At 50.2% G+C, this 1,138-nt stretch overlaps 1 protein-coding gene across 1 annotated transcript; it reads right to left on the bottom strand.

Moving 5' to 3' along the window:
- Positions 1-88: 88 nt before the first annotated feature.
- On the bottom strand, positions 89-1,138 carry LOC125444903 (ADP-ribosylation factor 1-like). The gene has a single exon (XM_048517656.1). The coding sequence runs from the start codon at positions 1,123-1,125 to the stop codon at positions 556-558; it is 570 nt and encodes a 189-aa protein (XP_048373613.1). The 5' UTR covers positions 1,126-1,138; the 3' UTR covers positions 89-555.

Raw genomic sequence — 1,138 nt, 5'->3', positions numbered from 1 at the left:
GCTCCAAATGACAAAAACTGGCCTTGGAGCTTCTCACCCTGACAGGAAGGAGGGAGTGCATAACAGTAATGAGACACACCACAAGATATTAATTAAGCAGTTACTTTTATTCTTCATCAGTTGCACTGGGAATATTGTGAAGGAAGAAATGAGCTCTTCCAGCTATTCTGATGGAATCAGCAGTGATAGGGACAGAGAAAGAATTAATCATACTTTTATAATGAAACAAAAATAGATTACTCTGATCAAGAGTCCTGGGATGATGGTTTGCGGTCTGATTCTTCAGTTTTCGAGTCCTCGGTTTGACTTTGCATCCCTGTAAGGGGTATCATTTTGAAGAAAAACTCGACCACAGACAGTCCACAGCTGTGTCCAAAAAGCCCCAGAGACAATCATAAACATATTCTCACCTCCCACCGTGGCAACTGCTTATAAGCCAGATAATGTCCTGAAGGCCTCATGCAAAGCAAACAGAGAATCACGGCCAGGTCAGGAAGTTACGGTCAGGCAAGAGTTCAGTGAGACGGAAGTCCAACCACTAGGCCTTGTAGTGGATTACATACCACGGGCTTTGCGAAACGACCTGACCATTTCAGACAACTTGGTCATGGCTTCCGGGATCCCTTCTCCGCTCACGGCGCAGCAGCCCTGCACGTGCCACCGAGAACCCACCAGCTTCCTCAAACCCATCTCTTCTGCCACCTGCATGGGGGGCAAGGCTCCGGGCAAGTCTTGCTTGTTCGCCAGCAGCACCAACGGCACTCCGCGCAGCAGGTCAGCATCCAGGAGGGCCTCCAGCTCGGACCAGGCCTCTGCAAAGCGACTGCTATCCACGCTGTCCACCACAAACACCAGCCCGTCCGTGTTGGTCTGGTAGTGCTTCCAAAGTGTCCGGATCCGGTGTTGACCGCCCACGTCCCACATGGTGAAAGTGACGTTGTTGATGGGCTGGATTGTCTCCACATTGAAGCCTATGGTGGGGATAGTCATTGTAGTTTCGTTCAGTTTCAGTCGATAGAGAAGAGTTGTTTTGCCAGCTGCATCCAAGCCCAGCAAGAGAATGCGAGCGTTCATTCCATAGAAACTTTGCAAGGCGTCTTGGATCCGGCTGAGTAAAAGCCCCATGGCTCTCTGTCTG

This window comes from Sphaerodactylus townsendi, linkage group LG15, assembly GCF_021028975.2.
Source record: "Sphaerodactylus townsendi isolate TG3544 linkage group LG15, MPM_Stown_v2.3, whole genome shotgun sequence".
In the NCBI taxonomy this organism is placed as follows: Eukaryota; Metazoa; Chordata; class Lepidosauria; order Squamata; family Sphaerodactylidae; genus Sphaerodactylus; species Sphaerodactylus townsendi.
Note: the sequence above shows the minus strand (reverse complement) of the source record. Positions and strands in the feature narration are given on the sequence as shown.

Excerpts from the sequence above, each read along its gene's own strand:
- LOC125444903 (XM_048517656.1), bottom strand. The coding sequence starts at position 1,125 with ATGGGGCTTTTACTCAGCCGGATCCAAGACGCCTTGCAAAGTTTCTAT.